The 24,506-nt window shown below is 59.1% G+C and overlaps 1 protein-coding gene across 3 annotated transcripts in view; it reads left to right on the forward strand.

Annotated features, from left to right (window-relative positions):
* The first annotated feature begins 421 nt into the window (after nucleotides 1–421).
* The window catches only part of ZNF385C (zinc finger protein 385C), a 59,988-nt gene continuing 35,903 nt past the window's right edge, over nucleotides 422–24,506 (forward strand). For 2 of the 3 annotated variants that reach the window (XM_075775084.1, XM_075775085.1), the window contains exons 1-2: nucleotides 422–559; nucleotides 7,087–7,335. In XM_075775084.1, coding sequence (XP_075631199.1) covers nucleotides 7,089–7,335 — 247 coding nt within the window. In that variant the 5' untranslated portion in view covers nucleotides 422–559; nucleotides 7,087–7,088. Of the gene's footprint in view, nucleotides 560–7,086; nucleotides 7,336–23,616; nucleotides 23,679–24,506 lie in introns of those variants that run through there. The other variant, XM_075775086.1, reaches the window with a different exon arrangement.

The following is a 24,506-nucleotide window of genomic DNA, read 5'->3' on the forward strand; positions in this document are numbered from 1 at the left end:
TGATGCCGTAGCAGGTCTCCTGGACCACCTCCATCCCGGGGAGGGGCAGAGCACCCATGCGCTCGCTGCAGCCGAGGCCGGTTGCCTTCACATCCCTCATCCCTCTACCAACACCTGGGGCCTCTTTACGAAGCCGCACGGGGAATTTTCTGCGTCCAACCTTAGAGGCAGCCCCGGCAGGTCCCCCGTCTCCCCGCTCGGCAGCAGAGCTGATGTCAGGTGCGTTCTCCCGCTCTCGGCTCAAGGTAGCTCCTCCAGCGGCAGCCTCCTGCCAGCTGGCGCCTGCTGCCCCGCGTGACGCTCGGGGCTTTTTGGGAACTTGCTGAGCCGCAGGCACCCAGCTCGTACTCACCCCGGCTCTCGCCTGGAGGCTGCTGATGAGGGCTGATTTAGTGGCTATCGAACAGCATTTGAAGTGCTCCTTGAAATATGAGACAAGTGTCGGAAACTCTCCGGGCGTAAGGGTGTCTGCGGTGCCCCGACAGCTGCGGCACACGGGCAGGAGCCGGCTCGGCGGTTGCGAAGGGTAGGGCTTGGCGTTCCCTTTGCCGGAGACCAGGTAAGAACCTCCCCGGGCTGGGTTGGGGGCACCAGGCGCTGCCTCTTTGGTGTCGCTTTGTCCCGAGCCCACCCAGATGGGTCAGCTGGGAACCGCCTGCGCCAGCGGCGAGGGTCTACGTGAAGGCAGGAGGGTGCAGCTGCCTCCCCCCCGACCGGGCTCCTCTGCACCCCGGGGGGGGTCTGGGGCTCCCGGGGGGGCTCTGGAGGGTGGACACAGCCGGGGTCCCTGGTGCAAATACCCGCCTGGCCTCTGTGATGGGATCACGGAGCTGCTCCGAGACTCGAACTGCCCTTCTGCTGAGATTTACGTCTCCAAGCACGGCGTAACTATTGGCTAATTTGCGCATTCAAGCCAATTTTAATGGGGACATGCTATCAGCTCTAACAATTTATATCTGTAAAAAAAAAAAAATTGCAACCTGAGCCAGCAATGAGAGGCAGCGATTTCAGTCGCGCTCGGGTAAGGGTTGTGGTATTTTCTGGCTTTCCTGTGCACCTTTGCAGGGCAAACAGGGCCATTGCTTGGGGGGTTTAAGCGAGTTTTGTGCCAGCTGCTGGTGGTGACTTTCATACTACTACTTCTGCTGCCGTTGCTTTTATTTGCTATTATGTACACTTAACCAGAGGTAAGGAAAGCAGATTCAGTGTTATGGAATCATGTGAAATCAAATCAGATTTTATTATTATTATTATTATTTTTTATTTATTTATTTATTTAGATTTCTTGCTTGCTTAGCATGTTCATCCAGACTTCAGGTTCAGGTGGTAGTTTCCCTGATTCCACATTGCTGAATGGGACAGATCTTCAGATTATCAATTTTGATGTTGCTTCAGCTCTGCAGCGAAGGTGGTTTTACTTGGGTGGAGGTTCTGGCCGTGCGTGTTGGGGTCAATCTGTTCAGGTCCAATAAAAGACCTGGGGGACACAAATCGGTGCCGATGGCAGGATGGAGCCCGGGGGTCTCTGCCGGGGTGGGACTGGGAGAACGTCCCTGGGCAGACACTCAGGCTGCATCAGCAGAGAAAGCTCTGGCTGGGCTGCGTTTAGCTGTGCTCCCTGCGCCCCGGGACGGCCTCGCTGGTCTGTCCTTGGGTTATCTGGTCTGTCAGAATTGAGCAAAGGTCTCAATGTTCATGGAACCCGTGCTCTCAGCAGGATTTCATAGCTTGGCCAGAACCCTACTGTCCTGGAGACTTAGCTTATGCTCAGCCAGCTGCTTTTCTGGGTGCAAGCCTATTTTCTCTGCTAAAAAGCAGCTATTTGGAGATTTTGGGGGCCCCAGCATAGAGGGTGAGTGACTGCAAGACCTCTGCCACGTGTTCTGAGCTCCAGCTCCTCCTTCGCAGGCTGAGGGTGCATAAATGTGTCAGCGTGCTGCAGATGTCTGCTGGCATCGCCCTCATTAATCCCCCTCGCTCCTCCCTGTCGGTGTCGGGGGCTGCTGTCACCCGCAAGCTCCTGGCAGAGCCACCCAGCAGAAGGTGTCCAACTGTGGCACAGGGCACTCTTTGGTCCACCTGCACAGCCCAGGGGCTCGCTGAGACTTCACCCTCCCCGGCTGCAGAGGTGAGGGATGCTGCGTCCTCGTGCTCGCGTCGGCACAGAGCTGCTCTCTCTTCAGAGTGAAGTGAAAGTGGTGGGTTTTGAAGAGTTTGGGTCACGTTTAGGAGCTGAACTAAAGGATGTCCCAGCGTGGGGCTTCAAAAACTCGTCCACCGGGATGTCCCCTGCGGAGGGGCAAGCCTGGAGGCACCGGGGTCTTGGGAAATGGGATCTCACTGCTGCGTGCACGCCAAGGACAGGGCAAGGCCAGGCCCCGAGTGCTCAGGCGACCAGTCAAGATTCTCCAGGGGCTGGAATTAATTCGGGCTGTGGCATCAACCGAGCGGTTACCCCGGAGCCCAGGGATGCAGCGTCCCTGGGGCCAGTGCCAGCGTTGGGACAGAGTCCTGCTGCCCGGGCCCCCGGTGCGAGTGTTATCTGGCCTGGCTCCTGGGAGGAGAAATCGCTGTTGGTGGGGAAGCGTGGTCTGTAGGAGGCTGACCTGGGGTGGTCAGGGATCGGAGCAGCCGCGGCAAAGGTCCTGGAGCAGAGGGATCGGCATGTCCTCGTCCGGCAGAGCCTCGCTCCGCCGATTGCCTTCCACCTGCACGGGATGCTCTCTGGAAAGGAGGCGAGTCTTGCTGTCGTGCACCCTCTACAAACCAGAGTGTTTCTTATTTCAGATATTTAATGCCTGGATTTAAAAGTCTTTCTAACATTTGTCAGCGCTTTACAGCTTTTTGCAACATGTTTATGGTGTTATTAAAAAAAAAAAGAAAGAAAGAAAGAGAGGGAGAGACCTGAGGTTATGGGCTACTGTACAAGAGTATAAAACTGACCTTAAAGTGATGAACTCACGGTGCAGACCCGCCTGCCCGACAGCCTGCTGACGGCTGGGAGCGATGGGGGGCAAGGGGGTGGCAATCCCAGAGTCAAAAAGTGATCGCAAACAATAAAAGCAGTGACGATTTAGAAGGGAGAAGCTCCCTTGGAGTCGGAGATCAGAGTGCTGCAAGTCCTGGGCTTGGGGGATGGCTGGGGCTGGGGGACCAGGGCTGAGGACCAGTGTCCGGTGGGGGACGGGACGGGGGTTCGCCATGCAGGGTGGGCGCCGCGTCCTGGCAATGCCGCACAGCGGGAGGACGGGCGCTTTGACGCGGCGCTCGCCGCTGCGGTGACACCCAAGCTGCTCTGACCTTCTTTTATTTCAGGGAGATTTGGACATCTGTCGGGGAGCTTTTCGCACCCGGCAGGAGCCTTTCGCCCCGCTCGGCCGGTGGCGGGGCTGGCACAGCAAGGGGCAGCAGAAAGTACAGATAGCGGGGGGCACCGTGGGACCCGGGGAGGTGTCGTTGATGCTGATCAGCCAGGTGAAATCTGGGCGGAGGTGGGAGCCCTGTGCCCCTTGGGAAGACCACCCAAAAGAGGAGGTTGTTCGTGGTCCTCCACGGAGAAGATAAAGGCTTGGCTTTGTTTGGCGCTGGGGTGGGATAGGGTTGTGGAGTTGGGATGCGGCGACCCTGTGCTTGGTGCCGGGTTTGACTCGGAGCCCCTGAGTCGCGTGGGGGGTGCCACTTAACCTTCGCCATGCCTCAGTTTCCCCTCCTTCCTTTGCGTGGGCACCGTGAGTACAGCAATCGTGTTGCAGGCAGGGTGAGGGCTGGGCCGGCCATGGAGAGGACCTCTTGGGGACCTCAGCCCGGGTAGGGAGCCCACACTGAGGTGCTGGGTGCTGAGCAGCCCCCCAAGATCCTCAGTGCTTTGCTGAAAAGGTGAAATCTGCCCCAAAGGAGCTGTCAGTCAAGGAGACGCAGGTCCTCATATGTGCAGTGACCTGTCCCAGCCACGAATCACCGAATTTATGGTCCTGACACCTGAGAAGCAGAACAGACGCAGCAGAAATTAAGTGAATGAGACGAGCGTGCATGCAATTAGGAGAGACCTTTTAAACACTGCAACGAGAGCCGGGACAGGGAGCCGCTGTCTAATCAAAGCAACAGCAGTTCCTTTTTTTAAGACGAGGGAGACTTTTGGGATGCTTTGTCCACATAATGTTCCAATTTTAGCTCTGCGTCCCGGGATGTGATTGCATTAAAAATACCCGGGGAGGGGGAGGATGCCAAGGGCACCCGGGGACCTGCCTCCGCTGGCGCGTCCCCACCAGCGCTCCGTGTGTCCCGCTGCGTCCCCGAGGCCCCGTTTCGCATTCCTGATGCCGATCATCTCCCAGATCTGCTTTCCGGCTGCTCCGATAATGGTTATTCTGGTAAAAGCCCTCTCCCCAGCGTCCCACAGGGCTCCCTGCCCATCAGAGTGCAATGGGGCATCGATTGCTGCGAGTTTTGGGGAATGACCACAAATGACGTGGTTCGGTTGGACGGGGCAGCTCTGCTGCTGAGCTCCTCGCTCTCGGTGTAGGGCAGCTCCATCCAAGTGCGCCGAGTCCAGGAGGTTTCATTTAAAAAAAAAAAAAAACAAAACCAAAACCCATCAGCTGTTCCTTTTGGGCTTTTGTAAATAAAATTTAGATTGATTTCTATATTTTTTCCTGGGGTTTTTTTTTTTTTGAGTCTTTCAGGGCTGAGCTATGTTTTTTACTTGTCTCAAGCACAAGGGCTGTGAATTTCATTTTCATTGAAATGTGAAGTTGGAGCCTCAGGAAAAATTCGGAGTTCTCTAGAGAGTGTACAGAGTTAACAGGTACCAGAGGGCTGCGTGCGAGCGTCAGGCTTCTAAATCCTTCTGCCAAAAAGTAGATTTACTTCTTTTTAACATAACCTCCTTTTAGTTATGCTGCTTAGTATTTTAACTGGTGAAGGAGTTTAAGGATCTTATTGCTGACATTTTTGGCTAATTGTGGAGTAATTTGGGCTGGAAGGGACCATTGGTTGGTCCAACCTTCTGCCTGGCTTCAAGGTTGGAGCGTGTTGCGCTGGTCCTGGTCCATCCTCACGTGTAAACCCCCTCCCTGAGCAAAACCGACGCCGATTCCTTCGGGCGACGGTGCCAAGCGCCGCGGTGGGCGCAGGGTGGTGAGATCCCGGGTGGGTGACACCGGGCTGGCTCCCTCTACATCTCTGCTTGCCACGCGAGCAGGGTCGGGGTGCGTGTGTGGGGGCAGCCTGGGTCACCCCCCATCCCTGCAGGTCTCCGGCTTAATTAGCAGCTCGTGGAAAAACCCGTCGGTTTTTGTTACCTGGAACTCCTAAGGGAGATGCTTCTTGTCACCTCCAGGGAGCTGGACAGAGCGAGTCGGCTCTGGCACCTCGGAAATGCCAAAACCCGCCGAGGTCCGGGCCGTTCGCTGCACGGGTGGGAGCACACCCACGCACCACGCTGGTGGGGGGGGGGGGGGTTACCCACTGCCGCCCCCCCCCGTCCCCGCAGGGCTCCGTCCCGCACCGCAGGCCCGGCTAGGGCTTTTTGGGAGCCCCTTCCCCACGCAATGAGCGGGGCCGCCCCGATCCACCGCCCGCTCGGGTTTGCCGCGGAGACCCACGCGTGGGGAGCGGCGCGGAGCGTGTGCGCCACCGCGGGGCCGTGGCCGGGGCTGCAGCACCCTGAGACCGCCCGGCCTGGGCTGCCCCCCCCCCCCCCAGGGTCCGGGCACTTGAATTTTATTTTTTCTGCTTTTAATGCATCAAACCCCACTTTAGCTGTGCGAGTCCTGGCGCTCCCCCCCCCCGCCCCGCGCGGGGTGGGTGGGCAGCCCCCCCTCCCTCGAACCCACCCACGCTGGGGTCCAGGGGCTTCCCTGGGGTCGCTGCCGGGGAACCGGGGCGCTTCTCGGGGTGTTCACGTTGCAGTGTGTTGTCTTTGGGGAGAAATCAGTGGGCTTGTCCCGGAGAGGAGCCCAGCCTGGCCCCTCCTGCGCAAACACGGGCAGGGAGAGGGGACTGCGCTCGCGGTGGGTGCGGGACCCAGAAAACCGAGCCGGGTCCGAGGGGATGCGCAGGGCCTCCCGCCATCAGGATCAGTGGGCTGGAGCTGCTGGGTGAGGCTTTCCAGGATGGTGCTGTACCAAGTCAGGCAGGGATGGCTTCAGGCTGCCCCATGGTGTGAACCAAAGCCCCTGGTCCGGTCCCTAACGCCCGAGGAGCGCCCACGCAGCCCTGCCCGAGGATGCCGGGGACATCTCTGCGGTGCACCTTTGGGGCCCGTCTGGCCACCCACGGACACCCCTGTCCTTGCTCTTGGCCCCTCGGGGTGTCTCGGCGCAGCGTGCCTGGGTATTTCTAACCGGCAGCTGCCAGCTCCAAGGTGGTAACCGGATCGCTGGGCTCGGGTGACCTTCACGCCTCTCCGAGGCTCAGCTCTGGATGTCCCACCAGCTCCCAATTCGGGGTCGAGCAGTGGGGACAGTGTGTCTGCGAGACAAAGGCCACAGGAGGGCCGTCCCCAGCTGACCCCAACCCCTCTGTGGGCAGCTCTTCCACGTGGTGACCCCGTGCGGGTCTGGGACTCGAGCTCCCAGTGCGAGCTGGTCCCGCAGAGCAGGACAGGCACCTGCGTAACACGGGCGAGAAGGTGTTCGTGGCTCGAGGTGCCGGTGCCAGTCCTCCTCCTGCCATGGTGGGGACGGGCTGTGGGACATCAGAGCGGCACACGAGTCTTTCCAGTTGAATTTCTTGCCTGCAGAGAGTTGGTTACCATCCCAGCTCTGCCTTGGGCCAACCTACGGTGTTGTCTGGGAGTGAACGGAAAGACTTTAGCTGATGTGAGGAGTGTCGTCTGGTGCTAGAAACTTGGAAGAAGTGGGTTATTCCCTGCTCCAGCACTAACCTCCTGGGAATGCTGCTGCTCGTGTCTTCCTGCCTGGTGCAACTCCTCGCAGAGATGCAAACGTTGGTGCTCTTGCTCGAGGAGTCCCCCCAGATCCGGGCAGCCTGGGCACCCCACGGGCATGGGACCTGTTCTGGTCCCACCTGACCCTTCGTTCTCGTCTCTCTGTCCTCACGGCAGGTCTGTCCTTCCTCCCGCAGGCATGAAGCGACCCCTGAGCCCATCCCACAACCCTGAGAACGGGGTACGGCTGCTGGAGGCAGCCAGCTGCCCACCGAGCCAGCCTGAGCAGCGCATGAAGCGGGAGAAGAAGCACCAGTCCTTCACGCTCTGCGAGGTCTGCAACATCCAGCTCAACTCTGCCGCACAGGCGCAGATCCACTACAACGGCAAGTCCCACCAGAAGCGCCTCAAGCAGCTCAACAAGGGGAAGATGCCGGCAGCCCAAGGTAGGAGCCCATCCGTCAGGCTGAGGTTGCCCAAAGGTTGCCCTTGCTCTGGGACAGCTGCTCCGCTGGGCTCGGTGTGCCGGATTCATGGGATGTTTGGGAATGCTCTGTTGTGTCCTCGGCGTCTGTCACTTGCTGCTCTGCCTGAACTCCGGGGGCTTCCCCACCCCGCTGTCACTGCTGGTCCTCAAGTGGTTTTGGGGTCTGAGAGCCCACGGTGCTGCGCCGGATGGATGGACATGTGTGGGTTCTGTCCACGTGCGAGCGTGGCTGCTGGTGCTCTGTGTCTTCATCAGCATCTTTTTGGGTTTCTGTAGATGACTTGTGCAGCTGGGATGCGTGCATCCAAGGGTGGAGTGGCTGGTGGTTCTGGGTTACTGGCTACCTGCTCTCCAGGTGCCACCTTGACCCTGTCCCTCCAGCCTCCCGCCGTATGTGTCCTGTAACTGCTGAGTCTGGCTGCTGTTGACTCAAAATGCTGCTTAGATTTTAGTGCTGAGGGTTAAGGGTGGACCACTCAAGCTCTCAAGTGACATTTTCAAATATGGTTGGAGGTTTTGTTGGAAACTACGATCTTCTGAAACTTCACTTGTGTTTTTCTGTTGAGGTGCTCTGCACCGGCGACCCGCGCTCACCTGCTGTGCCCTGTGCTCGGATACTCTGGCAGTACGTAGCTGCCTCGGATCCCACTGGCCCTTTGACATGTAACGTCCTTGGCAAGTTGTCCTGTTGTGCTGGCTTATGGTGGGGGATCTTGCTTCTTTCCTGCTGGCCGCAGGCTCCCGTGGCGTGTTTGCATGGGGAGGTCACTGCCCCGAATCCCTCGTGCAAGGGGAGCTGTTCCCTGCCGTTAGCTCGGCGCTGGGATATCGTCTGCTGCGACACCGACGCTCGATGGGGTGTACAACAAACCAGACGAGCTGAGCTGTCTGGGGTCGATGTGTTCAACAGGGTCGATCTGTTCCAGCGAGCAGGAAGCACCGGCACCGCAACAAGCGCAGGTTTTGTTTTGCGTTTAGAGACCGATGTTTATCACAAAAGCCGCTTAGCAGAAGTGGCAGCCAAGACAGCTCCGTGCTTGCCCTTGCCAGGATGTTTTAAGGTCCGTGGTTTTGTTTCACCGAGTGTTTAGGCGATGGGCTGAGTGCACGGGCCCTCGGCACTGCAGCGTTAGGAGGCAAAGGTGGTTTTCGGGGGATGCCCAAGCACCAGCATCCGAACTCCCAGGGGTGACGTGCTCAGTGGCCTGGTTTACTTGCTGGTTGTCCATACGATGCGATGTTGGAGGTGCAGTGGTCCGAGGCTGCTGTGAGTTGGGGACGGTTTCTCTTTTTGGCAGTGGAGCTCCTGTTAATCACCTAATTATTATAAAACACCTCTGTTGCGTTACGGCTGGCAGGAGAGCAGCCCAGCCTCGTCCCTCCAGGCAGACTCCGCGTCCACTCGATGTTGTTAGCAACTCCGGGAGGTGCAGAGCTGCATGTTAACTAGTTGCCAGGCTGCAGCACGAGGAAAGGGTATGTCTGCTGATGGCTGGACAAAGCCTCCGCTACAGAGCAACGAGGTGATCCCTGCCACGCGGAGCCCGACCAACCCAGTCTCTGGCTTCCCGCCTGTTTTTTCCCCAAATGTCACCCTGCTGAGGGCGGGCTCCTCTGAGCCCCTCTCGGTAGTTCTCCGGGGCGCTTTCTGAGCGAACAAGAAGGGTCGACGCTTGCCCCCGGGGCTGCGTGGGTGGGTGAGTGGTCCCGGCCCCTCGCCGTCGGCCGCGGCGGGGATGCTGGCACGCGGCGGGGATGTTGGCACAGGTGCTGCGCCGCCGGGCGGGAGCTCGTGCGAGGGCAAGGACCGGTTTGCCCTCTGTGCCATCTGCTGGCGTTTACCTGGCCCGGGCCCGTACAGCTGACTGCTGCGGATTTTCTCCTGCGTAAAAGCAGGGAAACGTGCCCACAAATGTCACCCTGCAACAACGATTGGCCAGCTCTGCCCGAGCCTTTCGGCTGCGAGGGTTCGCGTGGTATTAAGCAGCAAACCACAGGAATTTGTCTTTCCTGGGGCTGGTGCAGACATCTGTGTGCCCAGGGTGGTGCCCAGAGCCCGGTGTCCCCATCCCGGGGCCGGGGCCAGCGCTTCTCCTGGCACCCTGATGCTGTTGGAGGTGGGTGTCGCTGGCTGCGCACCCTGCGGCTGCTCCGTGGGGAACAGTGGTTACGGGGGTCTGGATGTGACCCCCTTTGAGCCGCAGGGAGCGGCTGACTCGGTAACTGCCCTCCTTTCCTTAGAGACTCATTGCAAGTTGGATTAATAAGCCGAGGTCTCTGAAGCACTCTGTAGCTAATTGATGCCTTTATCTGGTGTGAGGGTGATGAGAAGTTGAGGGGATGGGGAAAGGGCAGGAACGTGCTGGAATCCTGTAAAACGGGGTGTTTGGGGCTGGCCCATCGCTCCCAGCACCCCGACTGCCCTTCTGCGGCCCACGGCGTGCTGTCCTGCAAGGAGCTGCTCTGCTGAGGAGCCATAAGGAGCTGGAGTCCAGCCCCAGTTTTGTCAGGAAATGTTTGTTTAATAACATCTGAAGGGTTGGCAAACAAATCTGTAAGGCTTTCGCAAACAGCAAAGCAGCAGCAGGTTGCAGGGTGGTAAAACCTGCGGTATCTGCCCCCCCACCCCAGCCCCAGCTCGTGGGATGGGTGATCGCGGTGATGCTCTCCGGGTACCGGGGTGGCTGCGCTCAGCGCCGGTGCCTTCACTGCTGCGCTCGCTGGTGGCTTCCGGCACGTCTGCATTGGGGTGGGGGGTCCTGGGTGCAAATCTGGACCCACGCTCCCCTCCAGCGCTTTCCATCCTGCTGAACACCGAATTTCCTCAAAGGCAGGAAAAGTGCTGACGGGCCCTGGCTCACAGCCGGGTCAGGAGGATGCTTGTCCCCAGGAAACCAAGGGGGTGGGCAGCCGGGTGCTGCGGTCGGTGCCAGGGCCCTGGCTGCAGTGCCCTGCCTTGGCAGACCCCTGGGGATCGGTCTGTATAAATACCTGCTCCTGCTCTTGCTAAAGACCGGGCAGGCTGGAGCTGTAAATTCCTAGCATGGCAATGGTCATCTGTACGCCAAATCCTGCCCTGCCCGGTGGTAGTTTTGTTTGAGCAAGGTCTGGGATATGCAAAGGAGCTGGTCTGTTTATCATCGTTTACTGACAGACGGAAATATCGCCGCTATTTTAATGGGAACAGGGCTCATAAATTCCAGCCTGCAGCTTCCAGATTCTCCCCCTGGTCCGTGTTGTGGCTCGATGGGAGGCTGTCCAGGGATACGTTTCCTACCAAGCCAAAGAATCTCAGAGCATGCGAGTATGCTCTTTGTACTTCTGCATCGTCCCTGACCTCCGCCAGCGGCCAGGGCTCCAGCAGACAGTCGCAGCCCTCGGGGCTTTGCTGTGCTGTCAGCCTCGCGCACGCTTGGCTCTGGCGTTCAAGGTGAAGTCGGCTTCTGCTAGCGCAGGGCTGCGATTTTGCTTATGTGGGGAAATTGCAGGCGGCATCTGCTCCCCTCGCCTCCCCGTCCCTGCTGCCCCCCCACCCCCCCCCCCCACGGCGGTGGAGACGCGGCGCCCGTGCAGGACGCTGCTCCCGCTGCAGCGCGCTCAGCTTGTCCGGCGCCGACCTTCTCCCCCCAGGCTTTTGATTAAAAATGTCATTTCTAGCTTTGTCACTGCCAACCTTTCCCAGCCTCCTGAGGCGTGAGCCCAGGGCAGGGGGGTGGGCACGTGGCTGCGGATCACAAATTAGGGCTGGGAACCGGCTGACGTGACGCCCACGTCCCCTCCGTGCCGGTCGCCGAGCGTGTCCCTGGCACTGCGGGTGCTCGGTGCCACCCGGCCCCGGAGAGGGCAGGTTAACGCGGGGGTCTGATAACGTGGCAGCGCTGGGGGAGCCTTGGGAGGAGAGGGGGTGGTTTTTAAAGACAATGGAATAAAGGAAATAATTGTTAGACAAAGATGGGATATTCCTCTGAGCTGGAATCTCTGTCTCGCACTGACATCTACAGCTACATCGAAGGCAGCTTTCACAGACTCGATCTTCCCTGTTTCCCCTCTGGCTTCTCTGATCAGTTATTTCTGCAAAGGCTGTAATCGCTCGCGGTTCGGGGAGCGAAGCTGTGGAGGAGCTTAGCTGGCAAACAGAAGCGATAATCAGTATCATTACAATTTATTAGCTCTATGCCAGAAAGAACCTCAACTTAAAAACAAATTATTGTTCATTAGGCATTTTCTTGCAAGGCAAATCATAGATTTCTGTTGTCTCGTGTTGAATTGCAGTGCAGCAGCAATTAGATACGGGATGTCCACAGATGAAAGATGTTTTCATGTTGCAGATGCCAGTTCAAATCCAACTGGGTCAAGAGTGATTTAATTACTGCCTGTGATTTTTCAAGGATGCCCAAGTGAGCTCAGTTTGCTCTTGGTGTCCTCGTGCTCCCGCGACCAGGAGCGGGACCCCCCCCGTTGTGGCGCTGAAGGAGCAGAAGGAGCTGTGCCTCCCCCCCAGATGCGGAGCGACGGCTGCAGGCGCAGCCTCCGGCGCGGCTTTTGTGCGGGTGCAAACCGCCGGGACAGGGGACGAGGGTTTGCTGCCTTCCCTTTGTCCTCCTGGATAATCCCAGGGGCTACCCATTGCAGGATGGGCTCAGCTGGGGCATTTCAGGAATTTACTCTCCTGCTGTCCGCTGCTCCCCAAAAAACGCCTTTCTCCCAGTGTCCCAAATGTAAAAAGGGCAGCTCGTGCTCCTTCGCTGCCGGAGCTGGCGTCCCCGGGCCCTGTCAGCTCGTATCTCACTGAAATGCGGCGGGGAGAGCGTTCTGCTTTGTAGCCGGAGTCTCCCAGCTTCCCGGGCAGATCCGAGCTGACAGCGGCTCCTGCCTGCCGCGGCTGGGGGCGGTGGGTGCTGGCAGCGGTGGGAAGGGTGCTCTGCCCAGGCATCTCCCGTGCCAGGAGGGTCCACGCGACCCTCGAGCCCATCTCAAAGTGCCTTTCCCAGCCCTGGGGGTTGCTGGGCTGCTCCCCCAAACCCAGCGCTGAGGCCGGGTGGGCAGGATTGGGCCAAAACACCCGGAGTCAGCTGTGCCCCGACGCAAATCCCTGTCGCACGCTCTTCCTCTGCTCCACGTGCCCCGTGCCGTTACGTACCCAGACCCTCTCCGGGGCTGCCCGGTGCCGTCCCCCAGCGCTTGCACTGGAGCTCCCTGTGCTGCACCCCCACCTGCCCGGCAGCGCTGCGCCAAAATAATGGCTCCTCGCAAATGGGCAGATCCTGGTTTCCCCAATTAGCCGCCGAACTGTCTGTCTGTGTGCGTTTGCAGAGCAGAAAGGTTTGAGATGAGCAGAGAAATTGGTGTGACAGCTTCAGTATCGCTGGGTCTGCAGCGGAGGGGACGGGCCGCCCGGAAGGGGACGTGGGGACCCCACGGGGGTCTGTGCCGCTCCGGGAGCTGGGGAGGGGCTGGCGGCTGCCGGTGGGAGATAGCTTGTGTTACATGGTGGGTGCCAGCTGAACCCCTGGGTTTTGGCAGCAGGTGGAACTGATTCTGGGTGCTGGGGGGACCACCCGTTCCCCTCGAATGGCTCCTCCGTCGCAGCCCACAGTGCAGACCCGGGGACGTGCGAAGGCTGGTTTATCGAGACGCGGCGATGGGCCGTGGCGTTCAACTGCGGGAGACCCCGGAAGGGTCCTGGGGTGCTGTGCTGCTGAAGGAAGCCTGACGTCCCTGGGCATCACCCAGGCTGTCGCTGGCCTGGTCAAGCTGTTCTCCCCAGCAAAGGGAAGGTCCCCGCTGCCTGTTGCACTGACCGGAGGAGTTACTGGGTCACGGTCGTGCTCTCGCTGGGATAACCCGGCTGGTAGACACGTCCTGAAAAGCACCCGGAGCATCGCCTGAGGAAGCGATGCCCTGGTGAGGAGAGCAGCGGAGGGAGGGAACTCGGCGTGTCTGACCGTGAGCAGTCTGGAGCATCACGCGTGGCCGCTGCGTGATCCTGCTCCACCATCCTGCTCTGTGTGCTCCGGCATCTCGGAGGCCAGCTGCGGGAGGCGTTTCCTCCTGCCTTTCCCCTGCTGCTCTCTGCTGTTGGAGCTCTTCAGCTGTTAATTACCAAGAAAATGGGTGCCAATCTAATTTTTTTTTTTTCAATTTCATGTTATGCACGGAATCCTTTAATTGTCTTTAATAAACAGGGCGATGCTCAGTGGCGCTTTGTCTGCAATAAAATCCAATGTATTGATTTAAACAATATGCAAACATGCAGGATTATAGTCTAATTGGGGACTAATTGGGGTGCAGCAGCCACGTCGCTGGCTGGGCCAGGGCTGGGATGTCCTTGAAGCCGGGGCAGGCGCCGTGGGAAGATGCCCGGCTCCCCCGGCCGTGCCGGCCCTCGCCGGGTGTTCCCATCCGTGACCAGCCTCGGTAGCTTGCCGACGGCCGCAGCACCTTCCTCCTTAGTTCCTGTGGTGGTTTGCTGCTCTCCTGCTTTTGGGATTTTTTGGAGAAATTTGGCAGGGAAAGCAAAGGGTCGGGCTGGCCCGGGAGCCACGTTCGCAGCGCTCCCTCGCCTGGCACGGCCCCTGATCCTAATGTCAGCTGACGGGATTAGGTATAGATATTGGGGAGGAAAAAAAGCAGTTGGGAACGTAACGGGGTGGCGGGCGAGTGGGGAAGGGCAGTGGGAAGGGCAGGCGAGGGTCTTGGGGGGGGGGAAGCGCTCCCGCTCGACCCCAGCCGGACGCTGAGCCCCTGTCTCCCGGGGACGTCAGAGCATCAGGCTCTCCTGAACTTCCCAACAGCAGATCCGCGCCCGCCCTGGGTGTTAAAGGGTCTTTAATATTCAGCCGTGGCAGACGCTGCATCCACCCGCGTGTCGATCGAGAACCTCGTGGCCAAGCAGAAGCGGGGTTCGTGGCTTAAGCTTCTGTAAATTCAGCGAAGGACAAACATACGGAGCCCTCCTGCTCGGTTGGCCTCGGCTGCTCCCTTCAGCTGCGAGCAAAGATGATTAAAAATAGCTTTTTCAGATCAGATTTGAATAACCTGGAATCTCAGTGGGGGAAATTTAATGGTTTTTCATGTCTTAAAGGTGTTTGCTGGGATCAGGTGTCATTTGAAGAAGCGCAGTTGGGTAATTGTATGTTTTTCTTTCCCTCTGCTTATTCCCAGGCTTCTCCCTTCCCCGTTGGGGCACGGGGGTGTCCCCCGAGGTGGCAGCGAGCCCCGGGGGGGGGGGGGGGGGGGGGGCGGGTGCTGTGCAGAGCTGGGGGGAGCAGCAGCCCTGCCCCAGCCCAGCTACCTGGGGGGGGTGAGAAAGGGAGAGATTTACCCCCATCACCGGGAACGGGCAGAAAAGCTCCGTTCCACTAAATGAGCCTGTTAGACCGAAAAAGCCATTTCGCATGGCGGGGCGGGGGGGAAAGGGCCTGTGGGCTCCGTGCGAGAGATGCCGTGGGAGCCCAAACCCTCCACGTTAGCCTTGTGCCAGCCCATTAATCCGGAGGAAACGGCTCCCTTAAATCCTCTGAAAATACCCCATTAACTTGCTCGCCTTCTGAAAAGCCCAGCTATTCAGCTTATCATGGATTAATAACTGTATCATAATTAATCTCTGATTTTATTGAGTCGGTAACTTCAAATAAAAAAATAAATTGATTTAGCTGTTAACTTTTGCTAGAAGGATTTTCTTGATGCAGAGCCTTCCCCATCGGGGCACTGCCCCTCCGCTCTGCACCCTGATTTCTGGCCAGAGGCTTCAGGGATTTTTTTTTTTATTTTTTTTTTTTCCTTCCCTGACACACTTATTTTAAAAAGATCCTTAAAAATTTAAACTCTTGGCCAAACAATGAGGCAGAGAAGCTACTGGGCTTTGCTCACGCGGGCTGTTGTGTGGTGCTCGGAGGAGGTCGGAGCCCCCCTGCGATGGGGGCTCGGGGGGCCGGGGCGGATGCTGCAGCTGCATCCACAGGAAGAGTTTGCCTTAAAAGATGAAAAAAACCCCTAGAGACCAAGTCAAAAGATAACAAACTAAGATAGTATATATCAAGTGTAATCTTTGGGTGGGCTGGCAGCCTGGTGCCTGGACCGCGGGGGGTCAGCGACCACGGGGGTGTTTGGGAGGGGAGGGGAGCAAGCTGCGGTTTCTCAATGCATTGAGGGGAAACGGGGAGGGGGGGTCTCACGGGAACGGGACCCGTGTCCGAGACGGTGAGAGGTGTCGCTGGGGAGGGTGCAAACGGCGGGGCGGGGGGATGAGCGGCAGGAAGGATGGGGTCATTTTGAAGGGGAGACCTCGGCAGCGACTGTCGGCTGCGCGCAAATATCGGAGACTGGCTTTTGGCCCTGTGCCAGCCCCCAAATCGTCTCCCGAGTGTGAAATGGCTCTGACCTTCACGAGGCGCTTCTCGGGGAGGGCGCGGGACGTGTTCATCCGCAGAGGATTGGGCATCGCGGACGGAGCGGGGAGCTTTGATCCCGACGCCTGGTCCTGCGCTCGGCCGCGCGGCCGGTTCCTCCTCTGATAACGTGCCAGCCAAATTTTTAGCGCTGCTCCCCCCCCCCCCGCCCCGGCTTTTTTTTTTTTTTAAATCACCTTCATCAAAAGGCTGCCATGGGTTTTGGTAGCTGGGATAAAGGGAGTTAGCAGCAGCAGCCTGGCAGGGCTGATCTCCGCACAGGGCGCTGCCGAGACGCGTTGCCGGCAGAGGCTGAGCTGTGCTGCGTACAGAGGATGCTGCTGGCGGTGGTGATTTTTTTTCCCCAAATCAGGAGGAAATTGCCTCGTGTTATTTTTAAGCGCTGTATTTTGTGAGCCAGTTATCCTTAATCTTGGATTTTGCTGTAATTTTCTTCCTTTTGGTTTGCTATCAAGTTGCAACAATAGCATTTTATGGCCACTTAGCTCAGGGATGCGTCACACGTGATGTTAATTAGAAGTGGATTAAGAGCAACGGGGAACGTGCAGCCATGGAAATTTCACAGTTTCCCATGTAGCATCAGCTCAGCAGATTTGGAAGAGGAAAGCCTGGGATTTATTTTAAGTGGGGAAAAAAATGGTAAATGCGCAGCTAACCTCGAGCGTGTCTCAGCTCGTTAGCGACCGCTGATCCCCATCCCCAGAGAGCACCGGGCCTTTCCCAGCGAGGGCTCCAGCAGCGGCTTTGAGTGGGGGGTGAGGTCCCCCCGGGAAGGGGACGAGGTGCCGCTCCGGGGTCAGGCAGCTTCTGGCTCTCACGGCCACCCCGGGCATCGGAGCCATCTGCATCCTGCTGGAGGGGGCTCGGCTGTGCCCCCCGAGCGCTCGGGTGCTGCCGCACAGCCAGCGCCCTTGCACAAAGACACGTTTTTTGCTCCTTGAACGTCCCCGAGGAGAGGTGAGGACGCGTGGGACCTCGGTCACCCCATGGGATGTGACCGTGGGGGAGGCTCTGCCGTTCCCGGGGACGGGGGCAGCCGCTGTCCTGACGCGGGAGGGAGGCGAAGCATCCCGCTCCCGCGCCGGCCGCTGTTCATCGGGGATTAGAGGTGCCGGATAAAACAGATCACACCGGGCTCTGCGTGCGAGAGGGCTGCACGGCCGCCCTGTGCCGAGGTGCCATCCCAAAGAGCACCAGGGCTGAACGGGTTGGGGGGGGACCAGGGCGGTGTGACGGCGACGGGGAGGTGACTTGTTCGGGGTCTCGATGAACAGCGAGGCTGGGAACGCAGCTCGTCCCTCCCGGTGCCTGCTGCGCCTCGGCTCGGCTGCTTCTCTGCACGCGTGTGCACACATGTGTGCTGCTTTTCCAGGGAAAAGGGGGGGGGGGAGCGAGTGTTTAAAAAAAAAAAAAAAGCAAATGGGGAGGGGGAGGTAGGTAGGACTGAGCTGGATAAGCGCGAGCAAAGGTTTGTGGGTAGTGTAAAGCTGTCACTGTGATTTAGGGTCGGCTGGTTAAACTGTTTTATGTTCACAGACAGTAAGTCGTAAGCAATATAAAATTTTCTATGAAGAGATGATCTTCCCTCGTCATGCTTTATGCCGTCTTTCCCAGAGTGATCTCTCCTTTTTATAACCCCACGGTGTCACGGCATGGTCGTGCAGAGGGAAAAAAAACGGATTCTGGCCATTTCAGAAATGGCGACAGCCCGAGCCCCGGAGGTTGGGTTTGTGCCTGGGAGGGGAGCGAGGAGCCGGGGGGGTGCTGAGCTGCGGTCGGGGTGCTCAGGTCCCTCAGCCTGACCCCGGCGGCTGCACCCACATTTTGGCTGTGTAAGGCCGGGCACTGCCGCTCCGGCCCAGGACCGACGTTCGTGATGCTCCATGGCCGTGCGGGGAGCCCGCAGCACAACGGGGCATCGCTCCACTGCGCCGCTGCCGGGGACCTGCCCTCTCGCTGAGCCCCGGTGCTGCCCCGGGACAGCTGATATTGCTGAGAACAGACCAGTGCAAAGCCCGTGTGTGCCGGGTGGGTTGGCCACGAGTGACCGGTGTGCGCTCCTACACGGCCGTGTTCCCTCCAGCACGAGGACCGGTGGGTGGCCTTTACCCTGCGGCTCCTCCCGGGGCTGCAGCCACCTCTCTGCTCTTACCGACTTTTGGGGCAGGACTGCCTTTAACTGCAGTCATTGCACAATCGCCTTAAATTACGTTTTCTCCCTTTTTTCTTGCCTCCGAGTTGTTGCTGCTTTTTGAAAACTCGCACACAATGCTGCTCCAGTTCACCTTTGATATTTTCTATAGCCATAGATTTATGAGTAATAGTTTCATTTATTTTACCGTTGCCGTGTCAGCGGGAGCGTCTTGGCATGCTCTGTGCCGTGGCACTGGAGCACGTGCCCGTCCCTGCGGTGCTGCCGCCCAGCCGGATGTGCTCCCCAACAGCGGCAGGTCCTTGGGAACCCCCCCGTGGGGCACGGGGCTGAGCAGGGACCTCGCGGGCGAGACCAGAGCCAGCGTCACCCCCCCGGCTAATTAAGCATCGGAAAGATTTTGGGTAGCTGGTTGCCATGCCAACCCCCAGCTGAGCCGATATGGGGGCTCAGGAGCCCTGTGACCCCCCTCGGAAATCTGCACGGGGCCGGGGGGGGGGAATCGGCACGGCAAATGCTTTTCACCCTCCAGCCAGGAGGATGAGGAGGGAGGAGGAAGGCGGCTGCCTGGGTGCCACGTGGGGCGGCCCTCGGCCACGGGAAGGGGATAACGGTGCTGGGCCGTGTCGGATGCTGCGTGGCCGGAGCTGCCGAGGCTCTGCCTGCGGTGTCGGCCGTGCCGGGTGGGCCGGGGCTGCAGACCCGGGGAAGGGGGCAAGCTGCAGCAGATGTGCTTCCAGCAGCCCGGGAGCTAACGGCGGCTTTCCGAAGGCGTTGGGTTTCCACGTGGCTCCGCAAGCTGCTCCCAGTTAGTACCCGTCACGTCACAAAACCTCTTCCAAATATTCCCAAGCTGTTGTGCTGCTGTTGATGCCGATTACCGGAGGTCGGGGGCCGGGTAGGCTCCGCGCTGGCAGCCCCCAGGCGCCTTCGTGCCGGGGTGGGCTCCAGGCGTCCTTCCCGACAGCGCTGGGCGAGCTCGGGATTTCAAACCCAGCACGGGGTCTGCGACCTGTGCGCGCGCGCCCTGGGCTCAGCGCTGCGCGACGGGTTTCTTCGTGCGCCGAAGCGTGGTTGCAGGTGAAATCCTCTGCCCCGTTTCTTCTAAATTAGATGGAAAATATTACACTCTCTTTCTGAAACTATTTACAGGTGTAACTTCACTCTCTTTTCCTGATAATTAAATATTTTTAGGTCATCCAGTTTCTCCACCCTATTTGCAGACCTGTCCTGGATGCCTTTGTAATTAGACATCTCCCTGTGAAAGATGATTAACGCGAGCACAACCCCGGCTCTCCTCCTGCCTCCTGCCCGCGGCGTTTCCTTTATCCGAGCAGTTGCTCGTCCTTGGGGCTCCTCGCGGGCGTCCAGCCCGGGGCACGCCGGAGCCCCATCCCCTCGGAGGGTGACGATGGATGGAGAAGCCCCTATTTAATGTCCCCAAACCTGGGGACACGGTGGCCGTCCTCTGCAGTGACACCCAGGCTGCAGTTATCATGGCCTTGATGTTCAATGGTGAGAATTTTGAGTGTACACACTTAAGCAATTTTAAGCTGCTTTTTTTTTTGAGGTGGATCCTTACCAAAATGAGGGGAAAATAACGTTTTAACGCCATAAGCTGCAACAAAAAGGCCCTTAATGGAGTAGTTTCCAACACGGTTTAAAGCTGAGGCTTTGCTCAGGAGCTGGGATTAATGAAAGGGCAATATTGTTCTCCGCTCCTGAAACGGGGAAGATTAAAGTGGCACAGAGAAGAAAAGCCAAGGTGTTTGGCTGTTATCGTGGTTCTTAGCAACATGATGAGACCAGACCTTCCCTTCGTGGGGAAAATTGAGGTTAAACCCTGGCCGTGGGGTCCTGGCAGCGGCCGGGGGTGCATGTCCCCCCCCCCAGGGACAGTCAGCCAACGCCATGGGTCACCCCCCCCCCCCAGCCAAATGCTCCCCTGGTTTGCTCTTTTTAGATGCATAAAAATAGAAACGTTCAGGAAGTACTAATTAAAAAAATCAGGATGCCCTGATCGGATCGGGGTGGGCGCCTGCCCGCAGACTCGGCGCATCTGGACGGGTCCCTGTTTATCGGGGGGTTGCTGGGGATGGGGGGGGGTCGTGGGGGGGAACGCGAGCCACAAACCCCATCCTCTTTGTGTGGGAACCCCCCTGGGGGGAAGGATTCAGCCCTTAAAATATGTTATCTTAATCCTGAGCAAACTCGGGAGCAGGAAAGGTCAGCGCCCGCCTTCCTGGCCTGGCGGGGATGAACCGCCAGCGGCTGCTCCACGCCTGAGCCTTCTGCTTCTGACGGGGCTCAGGTTACAGAGCAGAAGAAAACCGATACGCGTCCTCCAGGTGTATCCGTCTTGATCCTATCTGGCATCTTTCACCCCCAAATTATACCCTAAATCCTTGGTGAACAAAGTCAGGCAGAAAGGCTCTGGAAGGCTCGGCAGACCTGGGCGGGGGGGGGGACTTCCTGCTGTTTTTTTATCCCTCTGTCTCCCTTCTCGTTTATTGATGCGTTTATTGCCCAATTCTGGTCACTATTTGCCAGGCTGCTTTTGGAGTCTAAGGCTGGGAGAGCCCGTCCTGGTCATGTCTCAGCCAGCGAGGATTTTAACACTGCCCTCAGTAGGTTTCAGAGTAATCACTCTGTCATGGTTCCTGGAGTCTGTCCTCACGAAGAGCCCAGCAAATCGGTGCTGTTAGGGACAGTCCGTGCCCAAACTGGTCCTGATGGGTCACAGCCGGATCCATTCCGCTTCCTGAGCACCATCCCCATCTCCCTGCCCTCCCTTTCCCTGTGAGCCGCTGCTGCCTGGGCTGTAGGCATGGCTTGAGCAGACTTGCCCAAGCAAGCCTAGTTCTAAGCGGCTGTAGGTGAACACTCCCCCTCCGACTGCATGTTCGGGATTTGCCTCTCCCGGGGACACGCGTGATGAGCTGCCAGCTGAGGACTGCTGGGGGGCTACGGCCGTGCCGGGGCAGGCAGCCTTGCCTCATTGCAGAGAAACCGCCGGGTTCATCACCGCGCTCTCCTAACGCTCTGCCGTTTGGTTAACAACCCGTGTCGAAAAGTAGTGACCGCAGCGGGGTGTGTAGCATCTGACGCAACGATGCCCGTTGGCTTTAAATTTTTTTTTAGTGCCTCCCAGGGTGTTACGCGGGGATGGTAAAGCCGGTTGTCGTGGCCTCCGGGCGTCCTTCGCAGCTGCAGGCTCTGGTGAGGATGCTCGGCAGCGGCAGGTCTGTCCCGGAGAGGACATTGTGGGAAGAAGCGGCCATGGGCTTTGCTCCCCTGGGCGTGGGGCAGCTGGCGATGCCCCCGGGAGGGTGACGTGGGTCTGAACCCGGTGGGAGGGTTTGTGCTGCTGCCGTGTGCCAGCGCTGGGGTCCACGTACAAATATAGCAAGTTATGCACCGGCCGGACCCACGCCGCGTCGCTGGGAAATTCCAGTGATCCGCTGCGGCTGGGCAGGGGAGGGCAGGAGGCATTAATGGCAGGGGTCTGTAATCAGTACCTGCAATTAGCCTCTGCTCCAGCTGGCCTCAAAGGCTCGGCCATAAAACACGCCAGCCCACGCTGCCGTTCCTCTCTCCCACCCTTCCAGGTCACGCCAGCTCAAACCCTTTGGACCATGGCGATGCCAGCCGGGACCTGCCACCCCACGGGGATAAACTCGGCACTGGCCAGAGCAGGGAGATTATTGATTGATGAAATTGCTGTGCAGAACTCAAGGGGCCGGTCAGGGCTGGGGGTGATGCTGGGCGGAGGATGGATGTGGGGTTTCGGGCTGCACATCGGTCCAGCCAGTCCCTGCCAGCGGGGGCTGGAGGTTGGGAGATGCCAGACTTGCCCGCGGCTTGTGGTCCTCCCAGGAAAAGGAGAACAGCCCCCGGATGGTTGTCAGCCCCCCGTTCCTCCCAGTCTTTACACCTCCGCGTTCTCCTCTGCCTGACGCTGGCTTGCAGTAACGCCAAACTGCTGATGACATTAAACAAATTAATATCGGGTTTAAATAGCCTGCCGGGAGGCTGGTAACAGGCGGTGCGGGCCCAGCTGTCAATCCCAGATTAGCGAGCGCCTTGGCTAAACTTACCGCTGCTGCTAACGACCCCGAAAGCAATACCCCGTGCGGGGGGCACATGTGCCCGGTGCATCGGCCCCACTCGGGGCTTTGCTGGTGCCCGGGCGGGTGTCGGGAGAAGGCCCCGCAGGATGCCCTGTCCCAGCAGCAGTGCGCAAGTGGGGCCCTGACTGCTTTGGGTGCTTCACAGAGCACCAAAATGCAAGAATTTCCCCCAAAAGTCTGGCCTGGCTGCAGGACCTGGGAAGGGAATTTGGTATCTTGTGGTTTACGTCTTTGTTTTCGCTTTGCTTGTGGCTGGAGGAGGTGGGTTCCTGCCCCGCTCTGAGTTGTCGGGCTTGAGAGAAGTATTTAAATCCCTCCGTGTTCTCGCCTCCCTTTCGTCCCCAGGCTGCTCCGCCAGGACACGAATGTTTCCTCTTTTCACGAGCAGGTTTTTCATCATTTCCCTCTTTAAAAAGGCACCATGCACCCAAGTCGTGAACCTCCCCTCCTGAGAAGCTCCGGAGGGTGCGAGTCGAGCACAGAGAAGGCGCTGCCGTCGGGGTATCCAGCTGCCTCAGCCTTTGCTGACAAAAACGAGGGGGAGGGCAGCAAACCCTGGGCTCCAGGCGCTTACGCAGAACCCCCATCACAGGCGGCCGGGGCAGGTCACCCCCGTCCACCCGTGTCACCCCACGAAGCGATGACGCTGTGCGTTTCCAGCACTGGGTGCCAGGGCAGAGCTGGGCAGGGACACCGGCATGCCCAGGTTGTCTGGCACCCTGACGGATGCTCCGGGGCTGGCTGGGAGGTTTGGATCTCTCTTGCAGAGAGCGGCAAAAGGGATGATTCCCACCGCTGCTCTCGGACAAGCGCCGATGTCTCGGTAGTGAACCCCGAAAGCCGAGGGGCCGGAGAAGGGATGCTCGCCAGTGTGTGTGGGATGTGCTTGGCCTCCCGGGCAAACAAGGCTCATGCGGTCAGAGGGGCGGTTGGCTCTGCCCGCATCCCGCCAGCACGTGCGTGCGACCTTGCCCACAGGGGGGATTTTAGGGACCCTTTCCTGGGGAGGCAGCTGCCACGGCTGTGCTCCCTCCCCGAGCAAACCTGGCGGTAGAAGCCCAGCACGGGGGGGCATCTCCACAGGTGCCCACCCAACCACGGCCACCCCAAAGCAGCCCCCTTAGGGTGGGTCCTGGGCCCTCGGAGAGAGCCCGGGGGTGCAGACGAAGCCAATTTGGGCTCCCTCCTCCCCGCTCCAAGTTTCTTTGCTTTGGCAGCCCGGGCGTTTGCTCCGCGCCAGGCTCGGGAAGAAAAGGGCGCTTGTGCTGTGCCGGGGGGGTGGGAGGGAGCCGGGCTCCCCCGCTCCCCCTCCCACCCATTGCCATGTTCATACCGGGACCTCCGGCTGATCCCCCCCCCCCCCTCCGTGCTCCGGCTTGGGCCGAGGCGGGGCCGGACGCGTGGGCGAAGGGCTCGCACCTCCCGGAGCCACGAAGCTGTTAATTGGGGTGTGCGCGGCTGCGTGGGGGGCTGCGGGCGAGCCCGCCCTCCCCTCCCCTCCCCTCCCCTCCCCTGCCTGCCCCTGCCCGCCCCTGCCCGCAGCCCAGCCGGGCGAGCGGGACGCACCAGCAGCGCCGAGGTGAAGCAGCCGGATCCAAAATGCTTCTAGGTGGGTGAAACGGAACTTGTCGTGTGTCCCCGTGTGTGTGTCCGTCCCCCCCCCCGCCCCCCCTTAGGAATCGGCAGAAAAAGCCGTTTGCGGAGCTCGCTGCCCGGCTCGGGGGGGGGGTCGGGGGCAGCGGGACCCCCCGTGTTACACCCAGCCCTGGGCAGCTCTGGGGACCCGGGGCGGTGGGAACGGGGGGGGGCTGCCGGGGGCGGGGGGGGGGATCCGGGGCGCTCCCCCTGCGGCTGTCCCGGGGCTGCTCCTGCCTGCACCGACCCCGTTCAAGCGTTTCTTTTGCCGAGTTACTCGAGCTTGAGAAAATGGAACTGAATCAAGGTACGAGTTGTTCTTTAAGGAAAACAATATAGCTAATTGTTCCTTATTTTCTGGGTAGCTCTGCTAAGGTTATGGGGAGGGGGGTGTCTTTTCTCCCCTTTGCTATTTTGGCCACAGACTTAACTCTTCATAGCGAAAAATTGAGATGGATTTGTTTACTGCCAGCACCAGAAATATGTGATGCTTAAGGAGTCCGGGCTTGGGAGCCGAGGGGCTGGTAACAGACTCAGCATCAAACACAAATATTGATTCACCTGTGGGGTCCTCATCCTGCTCCCATCAGGGCTTCAGCGTGCTACATTGCCCTCACGAGATTTTCATCTTTCTAAGCAAATCAGGTCGTTGGGGATTCCTTATTGCCATCCTGTCTGAAAACCCATTTAAAGAACTCTTCTTTTTTTTATTTGCATCAACTGCGTACCGTACACCCACAAAATGGTCCCTCCCAGCCCAGGCACACATGCAGCCTGTTTCTTCAGCTCCCAGCCTGCTAAT

Source organism: Balearica regulorum, chromosome 24 (assembly GCF_011004875.1).
Source record: "Balearica regulorum gibbericeps isolate bBalReg1 chromosome 24, bBalReg1.pri, whole genome shotgun sequence".
Lineage (NCBI taxonomy): Eukaryota > Metazoa > Chordata > Aves > Gruiformes > Gruidae > Balearica > Balearica regulorum.